At 47.8% G+C, this 27,802-nt stretch overlaps 1 protein-coding gene and 1 long non-coding RNA gene across 3 annotated transcripts; one reads left to right on the top strand and one right to left on the bottom strand.

Annotated features, from left to right (window-relative positions):
• Window positions 1-393: 393 nt before the first annotated feature.
• Gm11496 lies at window positions 394-6,944 on the bottom strand. The gene is made up of 3 exons (XR_388949.3): window positions 6,727-6,944; window positions 3,910-4,020; window positions 394-985 (listed from the first exon to the last, which is right to left on the bottom strand). It is a non-coding gene; the product is annotated as a predicted gene 11496 (long non-coding RNA).
• Trim25 (tripartite motif-containing 25) lies at window positions 6,911-27,802 on the top strand. 2 transcript variants are annotated; one of them, NM_009546.2, is made up of 9 exons: window positions 6,911-7,590; window positions 12,237-12,332; window positions 16,627-16,860; window positions 18,313-18,481; window positions 20,984-21,046; window positions 22,675-22,698; window positions 23,041-23,139; window positions 23,227-23,325; window positions 23,703-27,801. In NM_009546.2, the coding sequence occupies exons 1-9, from the start codon at window positions 6,997-6,999 to the stop codon at window positions 24,227-24,229; spliced, it is 1,905 nt and encodes a 634-aa protein (NP_033572.2). In that variant the 5' UTR covers window positions 6,911-6,996; the 3' UTR covers window positions 24,230-27,801. The 2 variants fall into 2 exon arrangements, with proteins under 2 accessions (NP_033572.2, XP_017169965.1); XM_017314476.2 differs by lacking the exon at window positions 23,041-23,139 and having other exon boundaries at window positions 23,703-27,802.

The raw sequence follows: 27,802 nt of genomic DNA on the forward strand, positions 1-27,802 counted from the left end.
TACATTAATAAATTCTGACACAGTGTCTAATTCATGAGCTCTGGCTAGCCTGGAACTCCTTGCTGTGTAAACCAAACTGGCCTCAAGCTCATGGAGATTTGCTTGCCTGTGTCGCAGCCTCCTGAGTGTAAGCCACCATACCGGTTGAAATAAAAATTTTAAAATCTATAAACAGAAAAAGCAGAGTGGAGACTTCTGACCTTTTTATGAATACACACAGACACACCCCCAGTCACTTTTTATGATAAATGAAATTATTTCTCAAATAAAAATAGGAAAAATACTAGCATGTCAAGATAGCAGCCACATGGTAAAATGTGTATTAATATAAAGAAATGGACACATGCATTGAAAAACATAAAAGGTACATAAGAACAAATTAAAAATCTGATCTTTTTTTAAAATTTTTTTAAGATTTATTTATTTATTTATTTATTATATGTAAGTACACTGTAGCTGTCTTCAGACACTCCAGAAGAGGGCGTCAGATCTTGTTACAGATGGTTGTGAGCCACCATGTGGTTGCTGGGATTTGAACTCTGGACCTTCCGAAGAGCAGTCGGGTGCTCTTACCCACTGAGACATCTCACCAGCCCCTGATCTTTTTTTAATGTGTATGGATATATGTCTGTGCATGGGTGTGTGCATGGGTGGTGCCCACAGAGGCCAGAAGAGGACACCATAGCTCTTGGAGTAACAGACAACAGAGCTGCCATGTGAGTGCTGAGAATCGGAACTCCATGTTCTCTGCAGGAGCAACAAGTGCTCTTAACCACCAAGCCAAGCCGACTCCTCAGCTCCACATTCAGAACGTTGTTTCAGCAGCGGGAGAGCTTGGATTCATGGGGCTGGAGAGATGGCTCAAAGGTGCAGCTGTCAAAAGCATGTGACTCCAGTCCCAGGGACTCCAGTGCCCTATTCTAATCCCACAGGCGTACACGGGCACAGGTGCATACAGGCATGATGGTCATTAGGCATAACAAATCTAAAAAAGAAAAAAATGTTAAAAGAAATGTAATTGACAATTCAAAGCTTTATCTTAGAGAAAATTCCTGATGAAGAAGGGTTCATGAGGCTGCGAAGAAGCACAAGATCTTTCAGAGCGCAGGACATTCTCAGTTTCCTTTATGAAAGTGACCTGACCTAGACTGCACTGCCTGACCTAGATATCTTCATTAGTGTATAGAGCATTGTCTCTCAGGAGCACAGTAAGCTTGTGTTTCTCTGACATTTAGCATCCAGCACGCGTGTGGTAAATGTGGTAAAGGTTTGTGTCCACATGGTGGCACTCTCGAGAGGTGGAACCCTTTGAAGGCCTGAGTGTTACTCACGGAGGAAGGGTGTAGCTTCCTCTAGCCTTGAGTAGGCTGGCTTTGACCTAGCCACTGAGTATGAGACCACCTGGGGTGGAGCCTTCCAACTTATAAGGCTCTATTGTTCTGTCACCTGCTGCTGCTCTTCTCTAAGACACTGGTACCTGCTGGGAGGCCCTTGAGATATTCCGGAGACAGCATCCAGTAGATCTACCTACAGGCTGGCGACAGGCACCAAGAATGGATTGGCGGGGGATGGGCCTCCCCCCTTTATAAGCACAGACTTTTAGTAAACTTTGTGGGGGCCTTGAACAGAAACATGTCGTGGCCTCCATCATTTCTCTCGCCGTTTCCTTCCATACAGCTCCAGCCTCCCACTCAGGAATCCAGTTAGTGTGGCTGCAGGCAGCTACAGGTGGTTACAGGAGGGTACCCCATACTGACAGGCTTCCAGAGGCGTGGTGAGGTTTTGCTCGGCCAGGCATGCCTGCTACTATGTGCTTCTGCAGGACAGACTGGAAGGAAGGCGACCAATTGATCATAAAGTAGCACCCCAAAAAAGTCAGGGTTCACCCTTTCCTGTTACTCTGTCATCCCTGGTATTCATCATCATCATGAGATGCTGACTAACATAATCTCTGTAAAAAAAGAGCAATTCCTGACTGTGGTTATAACTCAATCTCGTGCTTGCCTAAAACACACAAAACCCTAGGTTTGATCCCCAACGTTACACAAATTGAGTGTGGTGGCACATGCCTATAGTTAGTACTTTGGAGGTGGAGGGGGAAGGGTCAGATGTTCAAGGTCATGCTCAGCTATATAGCATAGTCATTTTGGGCTGCAGGAGACCCCGTTTAAAAAAGGAAAAAAAAAAGAGGAAGAGGAAAAAGAAAGAAAAAAAGGAGGGTAAGCCTCCAGGATGGGTCATCAGATGAAGGCGATTGTAGCCAAGGCTGACAGCCTGAGTTCTGTCCACGGAATCCACATTGGAAAGGAATCGTCTTCCTCAGGTTCTCCTCTCACCTTTACATGGACACACACTCGCGAGCACACACAGACACACACACACAGACACACACACACACACACACACACAATTTAATTTGTTTGTTTGTTTGTTTTTCGAGACAGGGTTTCTCTGTGTATCCCTGGCTGTCCTGGAACTCACTTTGTAGACCAGGCTGGTCTCGAACTCAGAAATCGGCCTGCCTCTGCCTCCCAAGTGCTGGGATTAAACAAATACCACCATGCCCGGCACAATATAATTTTAAAAATGAAGCTGGGAGGTGGTGGCGCACGCCTTTAATCCCAGCACTTGGGAGGCAGAGGCAGGCGGATTTCTGAGTTCGAGGCCAGCCTGGTCTACAGAGTGAGTTCCAGGACAGCCAGGGCTATACAGAGAAGCCCTGTCTTGAAAAACCAAAATAAATAAATAAATGTTAAGAAAAATGAGCAAATCAAATCCAGCAATATATAAAATGATAATACACATGCCCTTTGGTTGTCCCAGGAGGTTGGGAGTACATTCCATTCATACAGTGGGGATGCTAGCCAAATAAGGCAGAAAAGCCCTCCGGATCAGTGCTGATTAAACCAACGAGAGTTTCTCCATCAAAACACGATCGTAGTATGGGAATAAAAAGAGAAGCTTCTTAGATGTCTTTACATTTATTTTATGGTTAGGAATAACCTTGGCAGAAGCCGGAGGAATTTGAGGTTAGTCTGGGCTATATAATGAGGATCTTTTTCAAAATCTGGAGACAGTAGGAGATTGTTTTTAAATGTTTCCAGGCATAGATATGACAGCACATTTAAAAACAACAACAACAACAACCAAACAAAATTAAAAAACAAAAAAACAAACAGCCTGAGCTAAGAGACCTAGATTCTGGGACCTTCTCCCATCTGGAGCTCAGGCTGAGTCTGTTACAAGCCTATTGCATAGTGGGTCTTTGGTCATTTGAGCCTACACACAGTAGGCCTCTGGCTCCCCCACCCCCACCCTTAACCTTTGATCTGCACACATTCCTGCACTAAGCTACATCCCCAGCCTCTCTGGCTCTCTCTCAGCTGAGGATCAGCATCCTTCACAAGGGTGTGTTGGAACTATAGCTCAAGTTTAATGAGGGCTGCCCCGATGGATGGGAATAATCGGTGTTATATTTACAGGTAAATGAGGCTTGTTCCTCCACCTACTTTTCCTATCCTCTAGACTCAGAGCAGGAATCCTATTATGATTGCCAGCCATCACCTGGATCAGGCCAGGTATTTAGTCCTCTCTTGACCAACCAGGTCCCATTTGGCTGTGCAACATTGCTGGACGGAAGATATCAGCTATATCAAAAAACAAACACACCCTGCCAGCCGATCCCTGGTCTCCCATCAGCGGATCCCAGTAAAGGTTATGGGCCATCCTGCGCATTACCACCTGCCATGTGTGTATATAAACTAAAAGGTGGGGGAGATGTGTGGGGCTCCGGGCTTCACAGATGAGAAACCCATGCCTCCCGGGACACTCTACTTCAATGATCTCTGTATTAGAAGGCAGATCTGTTTGCCTCAGACTCCTTCAGCTCTTGCTCTGTAGCACACCTACCGTGTAATAGGTCTTTGTGACTATCTCCCCCTTGGAATTTGATAAACACGGAGCGTGCTCGGCTCTCCAAATGATCGTCATTGTCCAACCAGCCTTTCTCAACGATTCAGCCTAGAAAGAGAATTCCACATTTCCCCTTGAGTCACCAGACTCCTCCACCCACGATAATTAGGTTAGAGGTGGATTCTATACTGTTCATTTCCTGGAAACTGTCTCCTCCCTCCCTTGGCAGGCAGACAGGCAGGCAGCATTTTGTAGTAGGAAATACTTGCCTTCTGGAACCAGATAGGGCGTGTGCCAGCATCCATTGTCTTGGCTGGATTGCTTGGCTTCTCTAAGCCTTTTTGTTTCTTTTTTCTCTGTAAAGTGGGATGGTTTTATCTACTTCACAGGTTGTGGTAAGGACTCCCAGCCTTCCACCCCAGCAGAATGTTTTCTTCTTTTTCCATGCAGACAACTACCACCACCAAAATACGAACCAGAATAGATGGGATGATAAGTCTTGTGGAAACAGAAGTCCATGTGATGAAACTTAGGGGAACCAGCGCTTAGGATGTTATGCTGGGCAGCCCCAAGCTCATCCCAGCTCCTTTGTAACAGTATCCTGACCTTCACAATAAAAATGGATGTAGGATGCCCCTCTTAGGGCTTCGTAAAGGTGTCTTGGTAATATTCTCCATTTGTTTGGCACACAGTAGGTGCCTCATAAACAATGGCTATTAGATACTATGAGATATTTACCTTGTCCTTTTGGCTGCTTAACATTGTCATCCAAGGTAAACTCCCATAATCCCTCAAGGAGCTTCTTTCCCACAGTGGAATTTCCCATCAGACACTCGGATTCTCCTGTCCACCCTTCTGTTCTGCACTCAGCCCAGATTGCAGGACTGCCTTACAGAACTAAAAACAATGTAAGCCTAAATGAATGATTTTGAAAAAAAAAAATTGAAGCTTCAATATTGTGTGTGAAGGGGGCTGTCGAGATGGCTCAGTGGTTAATAGCGCCAACTGCTCTTCTGAAGGTCCCAAGTTCAAATCCCAGCAACCACATGGTGGCTCACAACTATCCGTAATGAGATCTGGCGCCCTCTTCTGGAGTGTCTGAGGACAGCTACAGTGTACTTACATATAATAAATAAATAAATCTTTTTAAAAAAATTGTGTGTGAAGGCTGGAGAGATGACTCAGCAGTTAAGAGCACTGACTGCTCTTCCAGAGGTCCTGAGTTCAATTCCCAGCAACCACATGGTGGCTCACAACCATCCGTAATGGGATATAATACCCCTCTTATGGTTTGTCTGAAGACAGCTACAATGTACATAATATAAATAAATCTTTTTTTAAAAAATACTGTATGTGCACATATAAGAGAGAAAACATTTGTTAAATTTGGGAGTCCCCAAATCCCAAGTGAGTAAAAATTTCTCTTTTTTTTTTTTTCAGTATTGAAAATTGCTAGGCAAAGGACTTTACCACCAAGCTATATTCCCAGACCCTTATTACTTAAGTGAGGGTAGGGTGGGTTCTATGTAGCCCAGGCTGGCCTTGAATTTGAGTTCCTCCTGCTTCAGTCTCCCCAGAGAGAGTTCTGGGATAATAGGTGTGTCCCACCTCACCCAATTTAAAAGTATTATAACCAATCTGGCTTAGATGAAGAAATTCTTAAGAGACACTTGTGTCTCAATCTGTTACATTATTGAAACAGTGAACCCCAGAGAAATGGGAGTTTCCTTGGAATCTCATGCTGGGAGAGACCAGAGGGAGAATTTGTCTCCTGGGAAAAGATTTCACAGTTAGTACAGCTTGTGGGACAGAACAGCTTACCAAATGAGATTGAATCCCAGACAATGATGGGCCACTGGTAGGCTGGACCAGGTCTGGACTGGCACTTAGATACAAATATTTTTGCCTTCTGTTTTAACTCTGTTCTCACTTCAGAACGGGGAAGGTGGACTTGAGGGGTTTGCTGGGTCTCTTTTTTCTGTTTTCCTCTTTTAAGTAGGCTCATTTAATTGGCTTAAGGACCGGTGGCTGGAGCTGACTTGGGGCAAAAGTTGTGACACCCAACTTTTGTAATATTAGGTTTTGTTGTTGTTGTTTTAAAGATCATCTACCATAAAAGGAACACCAGATCTGAATGGATGACCATAGGGTCCTGCCTTTAGGGCTTGGGAGGAGATTTGTCAGAGCCCACCATCAGGAAAGAAGAGGGAGCTGCATACAAAGGCAGCACAGCTGGAGGGAAGGGGAAGGGAGGGGGAAGGGAAGGGGAAGGGAGGGGGAAGGGAAGGGGAAGGGAGGGGGAACGGAGCGGGAAGGGAAGGGGAAGACAGCCACAGTCCATAGAATTGTGTTTTGTTTCTTTTCTTTTCCTTAAATTATTATGTGTATGTTATTGGGGGAGGGGGGTGTCAATTTTGTGCAGTCTTAACCAGGGTTTTAGTAATTGTGTTTAGGTCTCATATTCTGTTGTACAGCCATCTCCCCAACCCTATTTTTAGATGTTGAGACGGCCACTAACTCTCTAGCCCGGTCTGACATCGAACTCACGGCAATCCTGTTGCCTCAGCCTCCTAAGTGACTAAATTACGGGCACGAGCCACCAAGCTCTGGGTCAACAGTATTTTGTTCTGTTTGGCTTTGAGTTTTAATAAGACCGGTCCTGTTCTGGAGGGATGATTGGTGACACCTCGGGGACACAGATGAATGTTCTCCAAAGCTCTGCTGCACTGTGCTAGGACGTAGGCCCCGACCAGGAGGGTGGGAATATTCCAGCCCCTGCGACAATTCATCTGCAGAGTGCCTCTGAAACTGCACCTGGTAGCCCTTGGGTCGTGCGTCGCTCGGGTCCGCGGGGTGTGGAGAGCATCAGAGTTCCCCAGGTCCCATAATCACCTTTGGCTTCCAGCACCAGGAGGGAAGCCTCCCGCCCACTGTCCGGCCCCCAGGGACCCACGTGACTTCCTGAAGCCCCAGGGCGCCGCCCCTCCTGTTCAGTTTCGATTCCTTCCTCGCTGCTTCTTAAGTACCGCGCGGTAGGGTGCGCAGCTGTCCCTGCGCGTCACGTCGGGTGAGCCCACGAGCGCGATGGCGGAGCTGAATCCTCTGGCCGAGGAGCTGTCCTGCTCCGTCTGCCTGGAGCTCTTCAAGGAACCTGTCACCACTCCGTGCGGCCACAATTTCTGCATGTCATGCCTGGATGAGACGTGGGTCGTCCAGGGCCCGCCGTACCGATGCCCGCAATGTCGCAAAGTGTACCAGGTGCGCCCGCAGCTGCAAAAGAACACGGTAATGTGCGCGGTGGTGGAGCAGTTCCTGCAGGCCGAGCAGGCGCGGACCCCGGTGGACGACTGGACGCCTCCTGCCCGCTTCTCCGCCTCCAGCGCAGCCACCCAGGTGGCCTGCGACCACTGCCTGACGGAGATCGCAGTGAAGACGTGCCTCGTGTGCATGGCCTCTTTCTGCCAGGAGCACTTGAGGCCTCACTTCGACAGTCCGGCCTTCCAGGATCACCCCCTACAGTCGCCCATTCGTGACCTTCTGCGCCGCAAATGTACCCAGCACAACCGCCTTCGGGAATTGTTTTGTCCCGAGCATGGCGAGTGCATCTGCCATATCTGCTTGGTAGAGCACAAGACCTGCTCCCCTACGACCCTAAGTCAAGCCAGCGCCGACCTGGAGGTAGGGAGTGGCTGGTTGAGGGTATAGAGGACAGCTTGGATCAGCTGAATTGTGGAGAGGCCATCCTGGGTATCCCTGTAGTACAGTGGGTTGCTAGAGGAGATAGGCTTTGCTGGGCCAGAGATCCCATTCCTTCACAGACCTCATGGCCTTAGGCTCCGTGGGCCGCAGTCTGGGAGTTGGGCAGTAGGAAGCCATCCCCACAGACCAAACAAGTAGATTTTATATAGCCTCCCGCTCATCCATTATCGCCTGCCTTCTCCAGCCCTCTTAGTTCTATTTTACATAGAGCACAACGGAAGGCACAGGTAAGAGTGCCTGCCCCAAGTCTGTGTTTGTCCAGTGGAGTTCAGTAGTTTTGAATATTAACCAGGAACCCTGGGGGTTACCTCTCCAACCCCTTCAGATCCTGGCAGCACGAAAGGGCTGTGTCTGTTTAGTTCATTCCACAGCTCAGGGCTGTGTCTGTTTAGTTCAGGAAAACAGGCCCAGAGAAATTAGCTTAGCAGGAACCAGGCTGCTTTGAGTCACAGCTTCTGGTTTCCTTTTTCCCTGTAGACCACAGATCTGTTGAGTCCAGAGCATGGAGCAGTCTTGGAAGCTTGAGGTTAAGGGTAACAGAAGCCTCTGTTGAGGAGGGTGTGAATGGATAGTGAGTGTGAACACAGAGCCTCAGAAATCCCTGCTTGTGACTTTGGCACTGTGGTATAGCCCTTTTTTGGTTGTTTTTAAGACTGTCTCACTATGTAGTCTTAGCTGTTCTGGAGCTTGCTATATTGACCAGGCTGGCTTTGAACTCATGGAGACCTGCCTGCCTCTGCCTCCCAAGTGCTGAGACTAAACGCACGCGCTCAGTTGGTGTAGTCCATCTTGCTGTGTGAAAATTGAGCAGGGCCTGGCGTGGTGGCGCATGCCTTTGATCCCAGCACTCGGGAGGCAGAGGCAGGTGGATTTCTGAGTTCGAGGCTAGCCTGGTCTACAGAGTGAGTTCCAGGACAGCTGAAGCTATATAGAGAAACCCTGTCTCGAAAAACCAAAAAAAAAAAAAAAAGAAAGAAAGAAAAGAAAAAAGAAATTGAGCAGGAATTGGGCCTCTGGACCTGGGTCCGCCTTGCTAAAGACTGGAAGCGTGTGTCAGGGAGTCAGGGTTCCTAATGGCCTTGTGGGGTTGCAATGATTTTAGTGGCTTTAGAGGTCCCCCCCCCATTACAGACTCAAAGCAGTTGTTGCCTCTCTTCGGTACATTTGTCAAAGTGTGATCTGATCTCCTTTCTCTCTCAAACGTCTGAGAACTTGAGGCCTGTCCCAACATTGTGGAAGGAATTGGAAACCTGGGTGAGGTTGGCAAGCCTTGCTGTGTGGTGCCAAGATCTCAGCTCCGCTCCCTCCTCCTGCCACAGCCCTTCCCTGGCCTTGCCTGCCTGTCTGGGTCTTAGTCAGGTCCCTTAGAATGTCTTCCCTCTGATTCTTGGCACCTGTATCTACAGGTAACATCTTTAGAGTTCTCTTCAGTATACCCCATGTGGGTACGGGGTACGGATACCTCCAAGTCTAGCTGTTCTGGGAGAAAGTCTGCCCCGCCTTTGGTGCTTTTGTCTTTGCTACCACCAGAGCTAGCTGTTTGGCTTGGGGCAAGACCCTACAGATCTCTGGGTAGGTCAAGAGCCACCAGGGAAGTGCCGCAGAGGCAGGATCCGGTGTCAGGAGGCTTGGCACTTAAGAGGTCCCTCCCAGATTCAGTGCCAAGATCTTGGTTTAAATTGTGACCCCCAGCAGTAGCTTCCAGCTACAGAAGAATAAAATGGGGAACATGATGGTCTCCAGTTACAGTGAGGGCTGGTGAGATGGCTCAGTGGGTAAGAGCACCCGACTGCTCTTCCGAAGGTCTGGAGTTCAAATCCCAGCAACCACATGGTGGCTCACAACCATCTGTAACAAGATCTGACTCCCTCTTCTGGAGTGTCTGAAGACAGCTACAGTGTACTTACATATAATAAATAAATAAATCTTAAAAAAAAAAAAAAAAAAAGGCATGCTCCAGTTACAGTGAACCTTGGGTGAAGTGAAGCTGGTGTAGTGGCTCATGCCTGTAATTCCAGCCCTTGGGAGGCTTAGGCAGATAAATCATGAGTTTGAGGCCAGCTTGGACTACATCGTTTCAGGTCAGCTACAGGGTGAGACTCTTGTCTCAGAAAGACAACCACAAATAACCAGTGGCCAAGGAGGTGGCTTGGCTGGTAAAGGGACTTGTTACCAAGGCTCTGGCCTGAGTTTGATCTCTGGGACCAATGGTAAAAAGAGAACCAACTCCAGCAAGCTGGTCTTTGACTCGACAATCCGTATGCATGTGATCGTGTGTGTGTGTGTGTGTGTGTGTGTACGTGTACACACAACTAAATGAATGTAATAAAAGAAGCGAAAGTGGATAAGTCAACTCTCTGCAAGATTTCCATGTAAGTTACTACCTACCGGTTCTATTATTGGGCTTGGGCACCCTGGTCTGTGCTCTGGGGCAGCCCCAGGCAGGACAAAGTGTCCAGATTGGTCTCTGTCCCAGTCAAGTGGACTTGCCATCAATCCCTGTAGTAGTACCCTGCTGTATAAGTACATATTTACCAAGGCAGAAGTAAGTGGGGGCATGAGGGGCCTCCCCAGCCAGGAGTGAGCGGCCATTCCTGCTGACTTTTTAATCCCGATACCAGGATTCCTCCTGCCAACCTCCTGCCCATATGTTTTTCAACCCAGCTGCTGTTCTTCCTGTCTCAGTGCCAGACCCTGGCAAGCGTGCTCAGTCTTGAGTATCACGGCTACTAGTTTGGGGGTGCAGACTCAGGATTCCCCTCTCTCCCCCGTGGAGGACCCAGGTCCTTGGTCTGCCACAAGCTCTCCCAGGCTTCCCAGAGTTCTGTATCCTTGACCAGTCCTCAAGCTGCCTCTCTTTGATTTGGAGTGGGGTGCAGTGGACCCCCATCCACAATGAGGGGACTGTTATCTGTGTTTGCTTAATGGTGGATAACCTTTTTAGTGTGGAGGGCTCATAGTGCACTCAATTCTGGAATTGAGTCAGTTGCTAGCACCCGTATGTTTCTTCCAGCCCGGGAGGTAGTTCTGCCTGGATTTGCCCTTTGACCCAAATCTATCTCCGCCACTGTTGGAGACCTGAGGTGGGGGAAGGGTTGTGTCAAAGAGATTGAGCCAAACATCACTGATCTGGGCTTTCTGGCTACAGTTTGCGCAGCCTTGATCTCTGTATCCGGCCCTTAACGAGTGCCAGTGGATGGTGCAAATCCAGCCCCAAGGTTAGGTCCAGCTCTGATGGAGTAGAGGAAGCAGGAAAGTAGAAGAGAGAGCTACTGTGTGTTGAGCTGCTTCATTAGGGGAAGGAAATGCTATTATAATATTTTTTTTTTTGTAGAAATTCCTAGCACACACAGTTTGGTCACTTGTTTATAAATTTAGTACCATTGTTAGTAACCTGTGCCAGTTACTAACAATGTGGTCTTGGCTGAGTCGCCTGATTCCTCGACATCCTTCTGTCGTGTCTGAGTGATGTCTACTTTTCCGTGTTGCTCTAGAAGTAGTAGGTGTCAGGTGCTGGCAGAGTGTGTGAGCCCTTCATGACAGCCCTCATGACTGATGGTGGAGTGTCCCTTCTCATCTCTGTATGGCACCGATCTATCTTAGCAGGGACATAGGAAACTTGCTCCTGGAGGTGGCTGAGAGCCAGACAGTTTTGAATCAGTGTAGTTCTTTCAAGCCCCAGTGGCCAGCTTACCCTGATTCTCAGCCCTCAGTGGCCCTGGCCTGGGGTGGCCAAGTACAGTTGTGCATTTGTCCCTGCCTTGCTGGAGGTGACAAAGCCTCACCCAGCTTCCTTCCCCCTCCTGGAAGTCTCCCCTGGGGAGGACAGCCTTGGGTGTTGGGCTCCTTCGTTGGGTCCCCTTCTGGAAATGCCAAGGCTTTCTTAGTTCTCCAGCACCTTTGATATTTTGTCTACTTTCAAGGCTGTTTGCTGTGGTAGGGTGAGCGACCTCACCCTGCCGTTACAGAATCAGCTGTTCCAGATTGTTACGTCTCTGTGAGCTGGGCCACTTGCTGTCCCCCTTGCTTGGATTTCATGAGCTGTAAAATGAGTAGGAGAAAAAGAAATGTATTAGAATAGAAGCTGACATTTAGTATTGACAGATCCTCCAGGCAGGGCTCTGAGCACAGTCCTTGGTTAGTCTTCCTGATTGTCCCTGTAGCTGCTTAACCAAACCAGTGGTTTCTGTTCATGGCCAAAGAAAGAGACAGAAGACATATGGCTGGGAACAGGCTTTCAAACAAACAGGGTCATTTTGGTTCCAAGTCTTTTTTTTTTTTTTTTTTTTTTTTTGGTTTTTCGAGACAGGGTCTCTCTATATAGCTTCGGCTGTCCTGGAACTCACTCTGTAGACCAGGCTGGCCTCAAACTCAGAAATCCACCTGCCTCTGCCTCCAAAGTGCTAGGATTAAAGGTGTGGGCCACCACGCCCAGCTGGTTCCAAGTCTTGTATTGTCTTCCTGAAGGGGCAGCGGAGTTAGGGAGGGAATGGTCCTCAATGTGGGGGAGGGGCTAGGACATAGGCTAAGGAGGGGCTCTCTCACCCTATGTGTTTTCTCTACAGTACAAACTGAGGAATAAACTCACTATCATGCACAGCCACATCAATGGGGCAACCAAAGCATTGGAGGATGTGAGATCCAAGCAACAGTGTGTGCAGGTGAGTGACCCTCCCCCACTCTAACTCCAAACCCCCTCATTCTTCTGGGAGGACTTGGCCTGGGCGTGCCTGGGAATCGGGTGGTCAGCAGAGTGCTTAGGTAGCTCACTTGAAGCCTTGGGTTCCATCCTGATACCACAGAAACTGTGGTAGAATCGGGGCATGGTGGCGCATGCCTTTAATCCCAGCACTCGAGAGGCAGGTGGATTTCTGAGTTCGAGGCCAGCCTGGTTTACAAAGTGAGTTCCAGGACAGCCAGGGCTATACAGAGAAACCCTGTCTCGAAAAACAAACAAAACAAAACAAAACCCAAAAACAAACAAACAAACAAAACTGTGGTAGAGTGGGGTTATAAGTTCAAGGCCACCTTTGGTTCCATAGTCAGTTCCAGATCAGCCTGGAGGGGGACAGGAAATCCTGGCTTTTGTTTCATTTTGTATTTGAGTCAGGGTCTCACTATTTAGCCCTGGCTCTCAAGGAACTCACTGTGTGGATTAATCTGGACTCGAATCCACGGAGATATCTGCCTACCTCTGTGTCCTAAGTGCTAAGTATTAAAGGTGTGGTGCACCCCAATGCAGGAAACTCTTGCCTTAAAAAAATAGCCTTGCAAAGCATTCAGAAAGCTCTATGTCCAAGAAATAGCCTTTATAAATGCTCATCAGAAAAACTCCCTGCAAGCCCGGCCTTGGGAGAATCATTAAAAATGAAGGGGTAAAAGGCTTAGAAAGATGGCTGAGTTGTGATTGTTGTGCAGCCTGACCCCCAAGTTCAATCCCGGGAATCCAAGTGAAGGTGGGAACTGACATTGCAGAGTTGACCTCTGACCTCCAAATTCCTGCTGTGGTACTCGCCTTCACTCTGACAGGAAATAAAACATTAAGAGTCAGTGAATACGCCAAGGCATGGTGGTGCACACTTTTCATTCCAGCACTTAGGAACTAGAGACAGGTGGATCTCTGTGAGTTCTGGGCTAGCCAGGCCTACATAGTGAGACCTGATCTAGGAAGGAGGAGGAAGCGGAAGATGAAGGAAGGGAGGAGGAGAAGAAATGATGATGGTTACAACGACGATGATGATGAAATAATGATATTGTCATTGTTGTCACGTCGTCCTCTGGGGAGAATCCTTCCTACCTCTTCCAGCTTCCAGGAGGAAGCTTCAGGTCTTCCTTGTCTTGTTGCTGCTTCTGTCTTGCCAGTACCTTTCTTCCATCTACAATAAGACCATTGTTATTGGACTCAGGGCTCACCTGGCTAACTCAAGATGGTCTCTCTCCTTTTTTTTTTTTTTTTTTAAATTTTTATTTCACATGCATTGATGTTTTGGCTGCATGTATGTGTGTGTGAGGGTGTCGGATCCTCTGGCACTGGAGTTACAGAAAGTTGTGAACTGCCATGTGGGTGCTGGGTATCGAACCCTGGATATCTGGAACAACAGCCAGTGCTCTTAACCACTACACCATCTTTCTCTCTAGCGCCCTGAGGATTTCACTCTTAATTTAAGTACATTTTTGAAGACCGATGATGATGATGATGGACTATTATTAACATGTGCCTGTAGGGCTTGGGATGTATGTGTAGACTCATTTGGCAGTTGTGACTAAGATGACTAAATTCACTTGAGCAAACTTCTTGGGTAACCTCAATAGATCAGACACTAGGTCACCCTCACCTGCTTTCTCTAGCTTTCAAAAAAAGGAACAAGATGGAAGAGACTGGCAACAAGCAATTTCCTTTTAAGCAATCACTGTGATGTTTGCTGCACATACTACTTCTAGCCTTGCCTCAGTGGAAGAAATTTAGTCACCCTGGCCAAGCCTAGTTGCAGAGGACCCTGGAAAATGTAGTCTAGAAAGCTGTATACCAGGTGACTCTCCTGTGTGTTCCCTTACTAAATAGAAAAGGAGGAAGTGGGCTGGAGAGATGGCTTAGTGGTTAGGAGCATTGACTGCTTTCCCAGAGGTCCTGAGTTTGATTCCCAGCAACCACATGGTGTCTTACAACCATCTGCAATAGGATCTAATGCTCTCTTATGGTGTGTCTGAAGATAGCAACAGTGTACTCATATAAATAAATAAATCTTAAAGAAGAAAGAAAAAGAAAAGGAGGAAGTGACGGACACGCCTTTAATCCCAGCACTCGGGAGGCAGAGGCAGGCAGATTTCTGAGTTCGAGGCCAGCCTGGTCTACAAAGTGAGTTCCAGGACAGCCAGGGCTACACAGAGAAACCCTGTCTCGAAAAACCAAAAAAACAAACAAAAAGAAAAAAGAAAAGGAGGAAGTGACACCGAAAGATATTAATGTTCCCAAGAGGAGGTACTCTGAAAGGATACCTCAGTGGATAAAGAGTTGAGGGTCAGTGAGATGGATCAGTGGGTAAAAGTGCTTGCTGAACAAGCCTGAAAACTTGAGTTCAATCCCAGGGCCCACAATGGAAGAAGAGAACCAACTCCTGAAAGTTGTCCTCTGACCTCCACGTGTGCACCTGAGGATGTGTGCACACCCTGAGAGCAGCAGCAACAACAAAAGTAATAATACATTTAACAGGGTTTTTTTTTTTTCATTTGTTTTTATTTTATGTGCATTATTGTTTTGCTTGAATGTGTGTCTGTGTCAGTGTCGGACGTTGGACTGACAGACAGTTGTGAGCTGCTGTGTGGGTGCTGAGAATTGAACCTGGGTCCTCTGGAAAAGAGCAGTCAGTCAGTGCTCTTAACCCGACTCATCTCTCCAGCCCCAAAGCGAACAATTTTTAAAAAGGTGAATTCCACTCTCTTGGTGTGCATTGTATAGTTTTTGTTTGTTTGTCGTGTTTGATTCTGAACTATTGAAGTTACTCAAGAAAGCTGTCCAAACATACTATTGAAACCACACTGTCTACCAGAAACATCCTGACCACCTCTGATTAATTTAAAACGAATTTGAATTACATGTGTGGTGGCAGGCCTTGAACCTTGGACCCATGACCTCACACATGCTGGGTAAACACTCTGCCACTGAGCTATGCTCCCAACCTCTGAAACTAATTTTAGTAATGTAACTTATTTATCTCAGTGTGTCCAAAGTGTTATTTCAATGTATTATCAATAAATTTTCCTTTGATGATACTGGGGAATGGACCTAGGTCCTTGTGCATGCCGGGCAAGTGCTCTACAAGTGAGCTGACTCTAGCTCAATAAAAAGTATTAAGGAATTTGGGGTGGGTATTAAGTCTTTGACGTCCATTCATTGTCTACTCACAAGTTATGGGCCTTTTTTTTTTTTTTTTTTTTTTTTTTTTTTTTTTTTTAATTTTTTTTTGAGATGGTGTTTCTTTGGGTAGCCCTGGCTGTCCTGGAACACGCTGTGTAGACCAGGCTGGCCTCAAACTCAGAGATCCTCCTGCCTCTGCCTCCAGAGTACTAGAATCAAAGGTGTGTGCCACCACTGCCCAGCTGACGTGACATGTTTCAAATGCTCAGAAGCCACATGTAGCACTGAAAAGAGTTCTAAAGGATGGTCGTCTTTGATCATCTTTAGGAATTTGTTTGAAATTGTTTCATGGCTCCCGGAAAGCCACAAATCCTTGGGCTCAAGTGACCCTCCTGCCTCAGTCTCTGGAGGAACTGGAGTGATAACAAATTATGTGACTAACTCACTTTTTACTGTTTCAAAAGATTTGCTTGTGAACAGTCGTCTCCCCTCTCCCACCATCCCAATTTGGAGACAAGGGTCACATGTATGTAGCCTGGGGTGGCCTCAAGTATATAGTGTAGCCAGTGGTGGCCTTGAAATTCTCATCCTCCTGTCGCAGCCTCCCTAGTGCTGGGATGAGAGTTATGAGTCACCACACCGGGCTTTGCTTGTTAACACTCTGTCTGTTTGTTTCTTTGGTTGGTTCGATTCTGGGTTTTGAGACATGGTTTCTCTGTGTAGCCCTGGCTATCCTGGAATTCACTCTGTATACCATGCTGGCCTTGAACTCAGATATCTGCCTGCCTCTGCCTCCCCAAGGGTTAGGAAAGGCATGCACTGCCACCAGCCTGGCGCGTGTGAACTTCCTATGTGTATTTCTCTGGGCAAGTAGTTACAGTACCCTCCTAGGAACTGGGGTTGCTGGGTCTTGGGGTGTGTTCACCTCCAAGCAGGACTTTGCCAAGTGGCTGCCCAGGGTGGCAGCATGAAGTGTCACAGAGTTCCTGGTGCTCCATACACACACACACACATACACACACACAAACACACACAACACAGGAGTGCAACCTTAGCGTTATCAGCAGTCTGACAGGAGCCCCCTCATCTTGGCCTCGTAGGATTCTATGAAGAGGAAGATGGAACAGCTGAGACAGGAGTATATGGAAATGAAGGCTGTCATCGACGCAGCAGAGACCAGCTCCTTGCGCAAGTTAAAGGAGGAGGAGAAGAGAGTCTACGGAAAATTCGACACCATCTACCAGGTTCTCGTCAAGAAGAAGAGTGAGATGCAGAAACTGAAGGCAGAGGTTGAGCTCATTATGGACAAAGGGGATGAGTTTGAGTTTCTGGAGGTGAGTTGTGGCTCCGGTGCTCTGTGTGTGTGTGTGTGTGTGTGTGTGTGTGTGTGTGTGTGTGTGTGTGTGTGTGTGTGTGTTTGTGTGTGTGTGTGTTCTGCCCATGTTCTGCCTAACATTGCAGAGCTGATAGGAGTCTGGACCTCATAGAGTCAGGGCTTTAAGAGGTCAATTTGGAAAGCTCCCAGAGACATACTGTATGTCTACACTCTGCAATAGCTTACCTGAGTTCAGGGGCTTTAGAGAACCTCTGATGATGATCTGGTTCCCTCAGCTCAGCGTCTGGGCGTGGCTTCCGGGCTATTGCCCTAGTACCAGCAGTCTAGCTGCAGGCTGGGCTGTATTGATTTTGGAGCGCAGGGTTGTTTTGTTTCCAAGAGCACCTGGCTACTTAGTTCCTCGGGGCTATAATTAAGTGTACATTTTCTTGCCGGCTGTCAGCTGAGGCCTTCTTTCAGCTTGCCAACCAGTGTTTGCCTTAAGCCAGCAGAAACATTCCTCTTGAAGGCCTCTTACCCCGTTGAGTCTGGTCTACCCAGGATAATCGCCCTTTCTATTAATTCGACTGGTTGAAGATCTTCATTGTTCCTGTGGTGGTGTTCCCTCTCTGTTCCTAGTAGTTTGTCATGCAGTAATGCCCTTTCCATCTGCCCTGTACTTGGGGGGATGGTTATGGGGGACTCTTGGGAGCATCTTACTGTGTCACTCCCTTTGGTGTTGCAGATTATGCCTCCCCCCAACTACCGCCACCACCGTAGCACTGATGACGTCATTTCAGATGTGCTTGTTGGCTATAAGCCATATCTTGTCACTTATCTCTTCTCCCTCACCTGTCTAGTTCACGGCCCAGATCTCCGTGAACTACCTCGTTTGGTCCCCCAAGGACCCAGATTCCCTGCTCAGTACGGGAATGGTGGAACTTACCCTGTTCGTGATGCTTACTGGTACTTAGGTGGCGGTTTTGTTTTGTTTTGTTTTTTTTAAGATTTATTTATTATATAAGTAAGTACACTGTAGCTGTCTTCAGACACTCCAGAAGAGGGAATCAGATCTCATTGCGGATGGTTGTAAGCCACGATATGTGGTTACTGGGAATTGAACTCGGGGCCTTCAGAAGAGCAGTCAGTGCTCTTAACCGCTGAGCCATCTCTCCAGCCCCAGGTGGAGGCTTTTTGCTACTCCAGGGAGCTCAGTCCTATGCCTAGAAACTACTGTGTTCCGTGAGAAAGGATTCAAAGCCCTTGTCTGAGCCCCCTTCTTAAAGTTCTTAAAAGAGCACTCCAGCTCGGTTCAGGATCAGAAACCTTGGCCGTGTGATTGAGGCAGGAAGTTGGATTTACTGTTGCCATAGGAACCATCAGTGTGTGTGGGGGGGGGGGTCTATGAGGATGCATCCCAAACCCTGGCTTTCCTCCAATCACCTGTGCTTCACACCTTGGCTTGTTCCAGAAAGCTGCAAAATTGCAAGGAGAGTCAACAAAACCAGTCTACATCCCTAAGATAGATCTGGATCATGATTTGATAATGGGAATCTACCAAGGGGCGGCGGACCTCAAGAGTGAACTGAAGCACTCCATTAAGAAGCTACAGAAGAAGTCTGAGGAGCACAATGGCTCAGGTAACAGCGGTGACACATCCATCACTGACGATGAGCAGAACATTGGCCCTTGAATTTCAAGGGTCCTGAAACCGTCTCTGCTTTGTCCTGACGTCACAGCTACTTTTCCAGAAAGAGGATTGAGGCTTTGTTATTCTGATGGGCACTGGAGGCCAACATGGATGGGCTTTGAGTAGACTCTGGGTTGCCAGTGTGTTTGGTGGACAGAGGGCTAGCTTCAGGGTCAGAGGAATGTGAAATTCCTCCTTACCACTCCTTTGCATTCCTTCCTCCACATCCCAACCACCATCATGTTTCTCAGCTTTACACACACACACACACACACACACACACACACACACACACACACACCACTGACTGCCAACACCCAATTCTGGGGTCTGGGGGGGGACTGGTCCCATTGTATGCTAGACAAGTACCCCACCACAGACCCCTGTACCTAATTAACCCTTGGCTTTTTGAAACAAGATCTATCTAGGTAGCCCAGGCCATCTGTCACCTCCCAAGTACTGGCATTACTGGTGTAAACCAGCACACCTAGCTGTCAAATATTTCCTTTCACTTCTGACCCTGCCCACTGAGCCTGGTGAAACACCAGCTGCCTGCTGCCTGATCATCACTTGCTCCATGCCCATGCTAGCTTCCTACAAGGTCCCCCCCATGCCCGCTCTTATAGCCAGGGAGGTTTTATAGGATATAGATGTCACCGTGTTTCCCTCATAACCCCTTCGGGAACTTTCCAGTTATCCTAAAATGGCAGGCCAGACCCTTGACCTTGGCTGACAAGCAATAGTAGGTGCTGTCTTTTCATCTCTGGGTCCCTGCAACACCTCCCACCACCTCTCTCCATTCAGTCTCTCCGTGCCATGCCTCCTGCCACAAGCCCTTTGTATATATCCTCTCTGGCACACATTGCTTGGGGATTCTTCACCAGCTAATCCCGTTCTATTGTTTGTATTTTTGGTTTTGCTCCACTGCCAACCAAACCTAGGGCCTTCATATACCAGGCAAGTGCTCTACCACATAGCCCCCTTGAACATTTTATTTATTTATTTATTTATTTATTTATTTATTTAGAGACAGGGTCTCTCTACTTGTAGTAGCTCTGGCTGTTCTGGAACTTGCCATGTGGACCAAGCTGTATCTCTAACTTACCGAGATCCCCCAGCCACAGGCCTCCCAAGTGTTGGGATTAAAGGTGTGCACCACCCCCTCGAATTGAAGAAGGATCTTGTTGGGTTGCCTAGGCTGGCCTTGAGTTTGTAATCCTCCTGCCTCAGGCTCCTAAGTGAGAATTCATAATCCATGTGCCATTAGGCATTTTGGTTGTGTTAGGCGTCTTTTCTTGTGGCTGTGATTAAACTATCCAGACAAAAGCAACTTATGGGAGAAAAGGCTTGTTTCCGCTCACAGTTCAGGTCATAGTCTGTCCCACAGGCCAGGCGGCAGGGCTTGAGGCTGCTGGTCACATGGTTTCTGAAGTCCAAAGTGCAAGGAGTGTTAGCACATTAGTGCTCAGCTCGCTTTCTCCACTTTATACAATTCAGCATTCCAGCCAAGGACTAGAGCATCCAGAGTGGACAGCTCCTCCCACCTCAACCAATGGAATCTTGAGGACCCCCCCCCCCCTGCCAAGATGTGCTTTAACCCGACCCATCACATTGGGTTTTCCTCTCACCATATGAAAATCATTAAACCGTTACAATTTTCTACCAGGTTCCCTTAAAACCTTTAAAGAGAAAACACATTTATTTATTCAGTATGGATACGTGTATGTATATGTGCATGTGTGTGGACATATGCACTCTGATGTAGAGGCTAAGGTCAGAGGACAACTTATGGAAGTCAGTTTTCTCCTTCCACTGTGTGGGTCCTGGGGATAGGACTCAGGTTTGGTGGCAAGCTCCTTTACCCACAGAGCCATCTTGACAGAGTCATTTCCACTCTTGGGAGTAGGACTCTGTTCTTTGGGGATGCAGGTGATGGCCCTGAACGTCACTGTGGCCATCCCAGTGTCCTCGCAGAAGGGCTTCTGAAGCAGGTAAGTACTTCTGAACCTCATGGAAGGTTCTGGAAATGCTTCACATGGATTGTATGAGTAACTAGACTGCCAAGAGAGGGAGGAAAGGACCAGGGGGCAAGAATCTGACATTGACTTAGCCTCCACTCCACACCAGACACCTTGACCTCACTCAGGGGTCCCATCAGCCATTAAGTTCACATTCTCCCTGATGTATGGCCAGAGAGAGAGAGCAACCAGAGAAGTCCCGGAGCTGCGTGCTGATGGAGGAGACTTTTTCCCATCTGTATCTGAAGCAGAGGAGAGAAGGAACAAACACAATTGGTCGGCCTCACACTGATTCTGTCTCTTGCAAATGACTGAATGGGACATGCAGTGGGAGGGCTGTCTGTGTGGATGTTCTGCCCCAGCCTCAACAAACTTGGCTCTTAAGAGTTGGTGGGGAGGATCCACATATAGCTGGACTCTTTTCTCCGGCACAGGTAACAAGGGAGACCAGACACAGTCCACTTTTAAACCCGTACAACCTTCGAAGAAGACCATTCGTAAGTAGCCCCCCGTTTTTTTTCTGGTGTCCGTGTGGCTGTGGCTGGCAGATGCATGGTTGAAACTGTCACAGGGGCTACTGAAGCTTCTAGATGGTCACAGACCATCTCAGTTTTTCACACGTGTGTGTTTGTGTGTGTGTGTGTGTGTGTGTGTGTGTGTGCATGCACTGTGATACACATGTGGAAATCGGGAGTCAACCTTGGGTGTCAGTCCTTACCCTCCACTTTATTTGAGGCAGGGCCTCTTACGTGCCATGGTATAAGTCAGGCTTTCTGGCCTGGAGGCTTCTGGGGATCCTGTGATAGACAGCCATCGTCTTGCTGTATGTAAGACTTCTGGGATTTCAGACGCATGCTAGCCTATCTAACCTTATCTGGGGTCTGAAGATCTGAACTCAGGTTCTCAGGCTTGCATGGCATCTGCTTCACCCACTGAGCCATCTTCCCAGCCCCGTGTTTCTCTCTCTTTCCCCCTATTGCCCTCTCCCAGTGAGCTATAGAAAATGTTTCCCTAATTATCCCTACCAGTGAGAATTTGATTCTACACACGCACAGTGTATATTGGTTTATTTATAAAACGGGTAAGCAGACTGGTGGCGCACACCTTTGATCCCAGCACTTGGGAGGCAGAGGCAGGTGGATCTCTATGGGTTTGAGGCCAGCTTGGTTTACATAGTGACTTCTAGGACAGCCAGGGCTATGTAGAGAGACCCTGCCTCAGAAAAAGAAGAGAAGAGAAGACTTTTTACATCCCACACCTCAAGCATTGGATTTTACCCCTGTTCCCATCCCCTCAACAACAATGGTGTCCCTGTCATTGAGAATGTGGTTATGGAGTTAGGAGTGTGAGTCTCCTTGTCATTCACATTTGGAAAACAGTGACATTGGAGCCCATGGGATTTTAAGAAAATAAGTGATGTTCCCATGGGGACATACCGGTTGTGAGAGCTCTCCATAACCCTTAAGGGAAGCTGTGACTGTTTCCCCAAGGTCAGTATGAAATGGCATCAGGGTGCCCTGGTGCCAGTGAGTGTCGGGAGGATGAGAGGACTCCGTGCGTTGCATTGTTGCTTGTGCCTTGTCTAACGTGTGGGCTGTCGGTATCGGTTCCTCTGAGGGCTGGAACACCTGGTGACCTTGTGCTTTTTTTTTGGATGGAGAAGAGGAGCCCTTGGGAAAGAAAGCAGGGTGTTCTTAAAGCCCTATTGTGATACTTAACCAGCTCTATTTATTTTCTGACTTTCTCTTTTTTTGCTTGCTTTTTTTTCTTTCTTTCTTTTGTAGGGCTCTCATCTACCAGTAGTAAAATGCACAGACCCTAAATGTACAGTCAAATACATTCTGACAAATGAGTTCCATGTCACCATTACCCAAATCAACAGAAACACTTCAGAGAAAATTCCTTCCTCTTTCCTAACAGACAGTGTATACCCACCCACCATGACCCTGGTGAGGGTTCCTACACTTGTTGATGTGTGTTATCAGCCACTGCCTTATAGTTTAAGTTAATCCATCCTTCTTTAACTGGTATGAGTCAGATGTATGCTGGTGAGTGCTACTATGGTCTCTTGTGTGTGTGACAACATGCTTTAAAATATCCTAATCTGAAAATCTTTCCTTTTCAGAAGAAAAGAAGACCAAGAAAACCCGTAAGTTGTGCATCTGTGTATCTTTTTGTTCTCGTGACTTGTGTGAGTCTAGAGCTAACATTGATAGCAACAATTGACCTGCTTTAACAAGGGTCCTGCGATGCACCTGTTCTTACAAATGTGTGCCCGTGAGGATGGCCATGGGGGTGCGTGGGTAGATAGTTGAATGGGTGGATGGTAAATGGGTAGGGCAGATAAAGAGCCCTCGTCTGGACTCACTTGTGTGGCCCTGGCTGGTCAGATGTGTCTGTGGAAGTTGAGAGTCATCTTGGAAGGGAAGAGAAGTCATCTAGTCCTCTGGGTTGTATTGCTATTCCATGGTTGTCCTTCCTCACCTCCCAGCTGTTGCTCCCGGCCCTCCCTCCCACTTCTCACCTAACAAGTTGCCCACCTTTGGAGCTCCTGGCCAATCACTGGATTCAAAAGCAACTTCCCCTGATGGTGAGTGGTGTGCACAGGCGCCAGGGAATTAGGTACCATTTGTCCTGAGTTCCCATCTTGATTACTATTCTCTGTTTTGTCTTCTAGCCGCACCCAAAGCCAGTGCTGCACAGCCAGACTCTGTAGGAGTCAAGGCTAAGGTGCTAGAAAACTTCTTAACCAAGTCCAGAACGGAGCTTCTGGAGTGTGAGTAGCTTGGCTCTGTGGGTGCCTTCATGCATACCTGGGTGGATGGATGGATGGATGGATGGGCAGGTAGGTGGGTGGATGAATAGGTAGATGAATGGGTGGTCAATGCACCCATTGGGGAGTAGGTAGCTAGGTGATGTGTGTATCTGAGTAAGTGTTCTGATAGATGAATGGTTAGTTGGATGGGAGGGTAGGTGGGTAGATGGATGGGTAGTTAGATGATTGGGTGAATGGGAGAGTAGATGGATGGATGGATGGGCATGTGGATGTGTGGATGGAGAAAAATAAATGTTAACAGACGAGAAAAGCTTTAAAAGTGCAGGCACCTTGGGTCCCTTGTCAAAATTCCCTGGGGGGGGGGAATGTCTTCTCAGATTTCGTGAAAGTCATCTTCGACTACAATACCGCCCACAACAAAGTGTCTCTGTCAAACAAGTACACCACCGCCTCTGTGTCCGATGGGCTCCAGCACTACCGGTCCCATCCCCAGAGGTTCACCTACTGCTCTCAGGTCCTGGGGCTGCACTGCTACAAGAACGGCATTCACTACTGGGAGGTGGAACTACAGAAGAACAACTTCTGCGGCGTAGGCATCTGCTACGGCAGCATGGAACGGCAGGGCCCCGAGAGCCGGCTGGGCCGCAACCCCAACTCATGGTGTGTGGAGTGGTTCAATAACAAGATCTCTGCCTGGCACAACAACGTGGAGAAGACTCTGCCCTCCACCAAGGCCACTCGAGTCGGCGTGCTGCTCAACTGTGACCACGGCTTCGTCATTTTCTTTGCGGTCACCGAAAAGGTGCACCTGATGTACAAGTTCAAGGTGGACTTCACCGAAGCTCTGTACCCAGCCTTCTGGGTGTTCTCGGCCGGTACCACCCTCTCTATCTGCTCCAAATAGCCAGGTCCCTAGGCTAGCCACAGACACTTGGGCTTGCTGGGGAACATCCAAGACTGGAGGGAACTCTGAACTTGTGAGTCCCTATCAGATAAGAAATTGGGAGGGGAGCTGGGGAAGGGGTGGGAAGAATCAAAGGGGAGGTTTAGGCTCAGAAAGGGGTGGGGTGATTGTCTTGTGGATGGAGAAGCATATCTACCTCCTCATGCCCCCGAGGGCAGGGTGACCTCCTGCCAGTGTTCTGGGAAATCTCTCCAGGCTGCTAGTTACTTGGGCAGAGCCTCAGAGAGTAAAATTATTAGTGTTCCTGTTGTCTTACAGAAAAATCTATAGCTGTTAGTCATGTTCTTTCTCAGGTGACAGATGTCCACCCTATTCTACTCTCTGGGGTAGCCTTCAGATCTTTGTGTTTTGATTATGGCCTAGATTTTTGTTTGTTTTAAAGCCAGCTGTAGTGGTGCGTGCACTTAATCCGAGCCTTTGGGAAATAGAAGCAGACGCAGCTTGATGAGTTCGAGGACAGCCTGATGTATATAGTGGGTTTTAGGACAGCTTGTCTCTGAAAAACAAAAATCCAGTTCTTGAGTTCTGTATGTGTATGTGTGTGTATATATATATATATATATTATCATCTCTTTGGTGCTGGGGTCTGAATCTATGGCCTTTACCCCTGAGCTACATCCCTACTCTGAATTTCCATATAACCCTTCCCCCACAAGGAACCTTTTGTAGATAAGGCTGCAGCCTGTGTTGATTTGTGTCAAGGTAACCCAGACCTGGTTGAGACGGAAGTCTCTCCCTCTTCAAGGGGCAGTTCTCTGGGGACATGTTGACGGTGGCCATGGAGTTAGAGGCCTTTCGTCCCATAGCCTAGGCCAGGGGTGGAGGTTGAGGAACAGAACCCTGGCTGGATTGTGGGAGCCCTGATGGCTTTGCTCTTACTGTTATCTTGCCTTGACAGCTGTTCCCAACAGTAATGTCCCCATCCTCTGGATTGTAGATACTGGGCTGATGGCTATAAATGCCGCCATTTGCCTTTTGTGGCTTCTGTCACAGTTAAGTGGACAGCCACACCACATTCCCAAAGCCTACCATCATGGAGACTGGCTGTGTGTGGTTGCTTCAGGAACCTTGCTAGATCACCTATTGGTGGACAGCCTGTGGCCTGAAGCGAGAGACGAGCGGGAGATAGCTGGAATCCTGTTTATCTCTAGCCACAGATTACAGGCCCAGTGATGAGTCAGACCCGTCACCTGCCCGACCCTTTCTGCTCTCTTCCTCATTTTTGAGCCAATTCCAGATGTTCATGTAGACCAAACTACAGGTTAGGAAGACTTTGAAGGATGAGGAAACAGTAAATAAATAACAAGGAGAGTCCAGGCAGTGGCTGTTTTCTCTGCTGTCTTTCACACAGTGAAAATGGCCCGGGCCATAAAGGGCAAGGATGGATGGCTGACTGGGATCTCCCCACCTCCTGTCGTGATGCCAAATCCAGAAGATGTGAGGATTTGACCTCTTGTGACAGGAGTCCAGCTCTCTCTTTCCTAAGCGGGGAGCTCCTGCTTGCAAGCATTCTTATGAAGAGAGGTCACCATAGGGAAGGTAGGCCCTAGACCTTTTCATTTGATGGATATTTGAGAACACATCTCAGGTCTTTATGGAATTCCAGGCTCTTAGTATTGGCATTCCCGACAGACGTGTGATCTGTGTCTTCTCCCAGAGGAATATTCTATTCCCTTTAAGCATCTTTACAGGGAACATGTCCCTGTAGATGGTATGTGGGCTTTGAAAGATTTCTTCCTTTGCCACACAAATTCTTGGCGATACTTCTCCAACTTTGAAGGTGCCCAAAAAGCTTCTTTGCTGGTCTTGTTTTGAGCCTTGTTTGAGGCCAGATCAGACTTGGGAAACAACTAGGTTCAGAGAAGTGGAACACCAAGGATTAACTCAGGAGTCCTGCATGGGCTCTTCTGCAGAAAAGGAGCCGGACAGTCAGGACTCTTTCCCCAGGCAGTGTGCAGCTCAGGCTAGGAAGGCATGCGTCCCTCTGTTTATGAGAGACCCAAGCAGGCAACCAAAGCCCAGAGCTGTGCAAGATGCTTTGGAGTTGTGAGTGGAGGGGTGTACCCTTGCTGTCTGGTACTTTTCTGTTTGCAGTGATAAGACCTTACCTTAACCATAAGCATTTCTGGGTAGATGGACTAAGAGTTCATCAGAGTGCACATCTCACTTGGCTCTTTGCAGAGTCAGGCAGGTGGGAAGGTGGGGGATGGCTCTGCTCAAGTCCTCTTGTCATTCCAACATGGAAGAGACTCCTAACGTGGGTGACCAAGAAAACCCCAGGGCCCTGTAGACATACAGAAATTTCCAGAAATGTTGATGTAAAATCCTGTCGTTGATCAAGATACTGGGGACTGTCTCAGTCACTGTGGTGTGATAAACTAAAGGTGGAATCTTTGTATTTTTCTGATCACTCAGAAATTGATTTTTTTTACCTATTACTAATAGCGATATTTTATATTTTCTACTATTGATTATTAATTAATTACTAATGTTTTCACTATGACTTCTTGAACCTAGTGTTTTTAGAGGTAATTCATTAAGATAATCAATCATTCATTGTACAGGGCAAGGCTGGCTGCTGTACCTTACTTTGTATGCAAACAGCATCCAGCATCCTCTCTGGATTGAGGTGTGGGTGAAAGATGTCACTCAAGCTGAAATCCACTGTCGAGGTACCCACCCCCTAAGAGCTACTGCCCAGGGCCACTGGGTGCTCAGGCCCTGCTCCGGAAGCCTGCTATAGCGTAGCTCAGATCACATGAAACTGGATAAAGAACACTCAAGAGAGAGAACTTAGCTTCAAGACAGTGCCAGGGTGGGACACTGATGAGGGATAAGCCTGCTTGAGTAACCGGCAAGCTGCAGTGGGAACCCAGAGCTTGCTTGAATATTTTTCTTGCGGTTGCATAGACTTGACCATTTCTATCGTAAGTTAAATGGTGAAATGGAAAAGTCTTGACCAGAGATAAACCCTATTCATGATCTTCTCTACATAGGACTCTTTGGCTGTTAAAGAATTACGCTTGCCTTTGTCGCTGGTGTGGGTGTGTGTGTGTGTGTGTGTGTGTGTGTGTGTGTGTGTGTGTGTGTGTGTGCGCACGCGCTTGTGCTTGCATGAGTGCGTGTTTAAGTTCTCGGAATTTCCTGAGAGGATGGAGTGCCATTGTTATTTGTCTGCCTTGTGCCTGACACAGCGGAATTTATGTCAAGAGATGACCCAGCATGGTAGCTAGCCACTACCAGCTTGGTGATTGATTACAGGGTTGAGGTCAGCCCAAGACTTCTGTGAATCCTGTCTACAGATGATGGTTCAATTCCAGCTCCAGTTGAGACCTAGTGCAATTTCCCTGCAGATGAACACATAGCTGTGCTTTAGGCTGATGCACCCGTGTCCTGTGACGGCAGGACAGGGAGGCTGTGTGCTCGAGACCCATCTAGACCTTGCCCTGTTTGTGTCTTTATTTGACTGCTTCTGATTCTTTTTCTTTTGAATAAAGTTCAAATCATAAGTGC

Source organism: Mus musculus, chromosome 11 (genome assembly GCF_000001635.26).
Source record: "Mus musculus strain C57BL/6J chromosome 11, GRCm38.p6 C57BL/6J".
NCBI lineage: Eukaryota > Metazoa > Chordata > Mammalia > Rodentia > Muridae > Mus > Mus musculus.

What these genes read in the sequence shown, in the direction of transcription:
- Trim25 (NM_009546.2), top strand. Translation starts at nt 6,997, where the DNA reads ATGGCGGAGCTGAATCCTCTGGCCGAGGAGCTGTCCTGCTCCGTCTGC. An exon ending in TGAGGAGCACAATGGCTCAG is followed by an intron (nt 18,482 to 20,983) that starts GTAACAGCGGTG and finishes TCTCCGGCACAG; the next exon opens with GTAACAAGGGAGACCAGACA. An exon ending in CAGAACGGAGCTTCTGGAGT is followed by an intron (nt 23,326 to 23,702) that starts GTGAGTAGCTTG and finishes ATGTCTTCTCAG; the next exon opens with ATTTCGTGAAAGTCATCTTC.